Raw genomic sequence first — 1012 nt, 5'->3', positions numbered from 1 at the left:
GTAAAGTATCATCCGTAAGGTATGTTGTGTTGTATGGCGACTGTTCGGTGAACGATATTTTCCGCTGGCTAATGTGCGGTACAATGTCAAAAGTAATAAACTGTTTACCTGTGCATACACCCAGTCTGAATGTTGTTCATTTTCCATTCTCCACAGTGTCTGGTTGCCATCATTAGTCATCAGTATGACCTGAAAATACAAGTTTTGGTGTAGTTGTAAAATAGTTATACCTGTAAACATATTAAAGTCAAATGTATCAGTTGTGAAATAAAGATTATGGCACATAACTGCTATCACAACAAATGAATTTTCCTTAGGTTCCTATTATATAAAGCAAAACCACCACCATTAAAGTAGTGAAAAAAATCATATAAAAATGAATAAGCTCCCCTCTTCCTCCATTTTCTAAACGACCACCAAAAGAAAACGGGACCACCAACGAAAACGGGACCACCAAAGAAAACGTGAAAACGAACGTAAACTCACACTAAGGGCTCCAATTTTGCTTTGAGATTGGACTCGCGTGAACATAAAAACCCAGAAGGACAGGCAGGTCTCCGCTGTGATACTGGCTTGCAGGAAAGTGAGCGAAACCGTGTGTCGAGCTTGCTGCTGGTAACAACTCAAGTCGAACTGAATGTAGGAGTCGGTAATGTCGAAATCATTCCTGGAAGGACAGTTATATTGCTTATAAGTTTTAAATGTGTATTTCGTATTTGCTCGTTGTTTGAGGTTTATTTGGGGATATTAAGGGTGTAATTAGCAATTTCTTTACGAGAGTAATATTACCTATTTTGACATTATTACTGATTTCATTTTACGCTCTGAAAGGCATTAATTTATTCTATATAACCACGTGATAATTCATAGAAAACCTTTCTCTAAATCACCATATATTTTATGGTGGTCTAAACTTCGCCATCATATACTAATCGAACAGTACACCGTAAATCTGTGAAGTCGACACAGACTGATAAGAAAAGGTCAACGCCACTATACCGTCACTTCACCA

General features: G+C 37.5%; 1 protein-coding gene across 4 annotated transcripts in view; it reads right to left on the bottom strand.

Annotated features, from left to right (window-relative positions):
• The window catches only part of LOC119587783 (MAM and LDL-receptor class A domain-containing protein 1-like), an 18186-nt gene that overhangs the window by 9590 nt on the left and 7584 nt on the right, over positions 1 to 1012 (bottom strand). For all 4 annotated transcript variants that reach the window (XM_037936478.1, XM_037936476.1, XM_037936477.1 and 1 more), the window contains exons 11-12: positions 487 to 667; positions 109 to 189 (exon numbers count right to left, since the gene is read on the bottom strand). In XM_037936478.1, coding sequence (XP_037792406.1) covers positions 109 to 189; positions 487 to 667 — 262 coding nt within the window. The remainder of the gene's footprint in view (positions 1 to 108; positions 190 to 486; positions 668 to 1012) is intronic.

Source organism: Penaeus monodon, chromosome 23 (assembly GCF_015228065.2).
Source record: "Penaeus monodon isolate SGIC_2016 chromosome 23, NSTDA_Pmon_1, whole genome shotgun sequence".
Classification (NCBI taxonomy): Eukaryota; Metazoa; Arthropoda; class Malacostraca; order Decapoda; family Penaeidae; genus Penaeus; species Penaeus monodon.
Note: the sequence above shows the minus strand (reverse complement) of the source record. Positions and strands in the feature narration are given on the sequence as shown.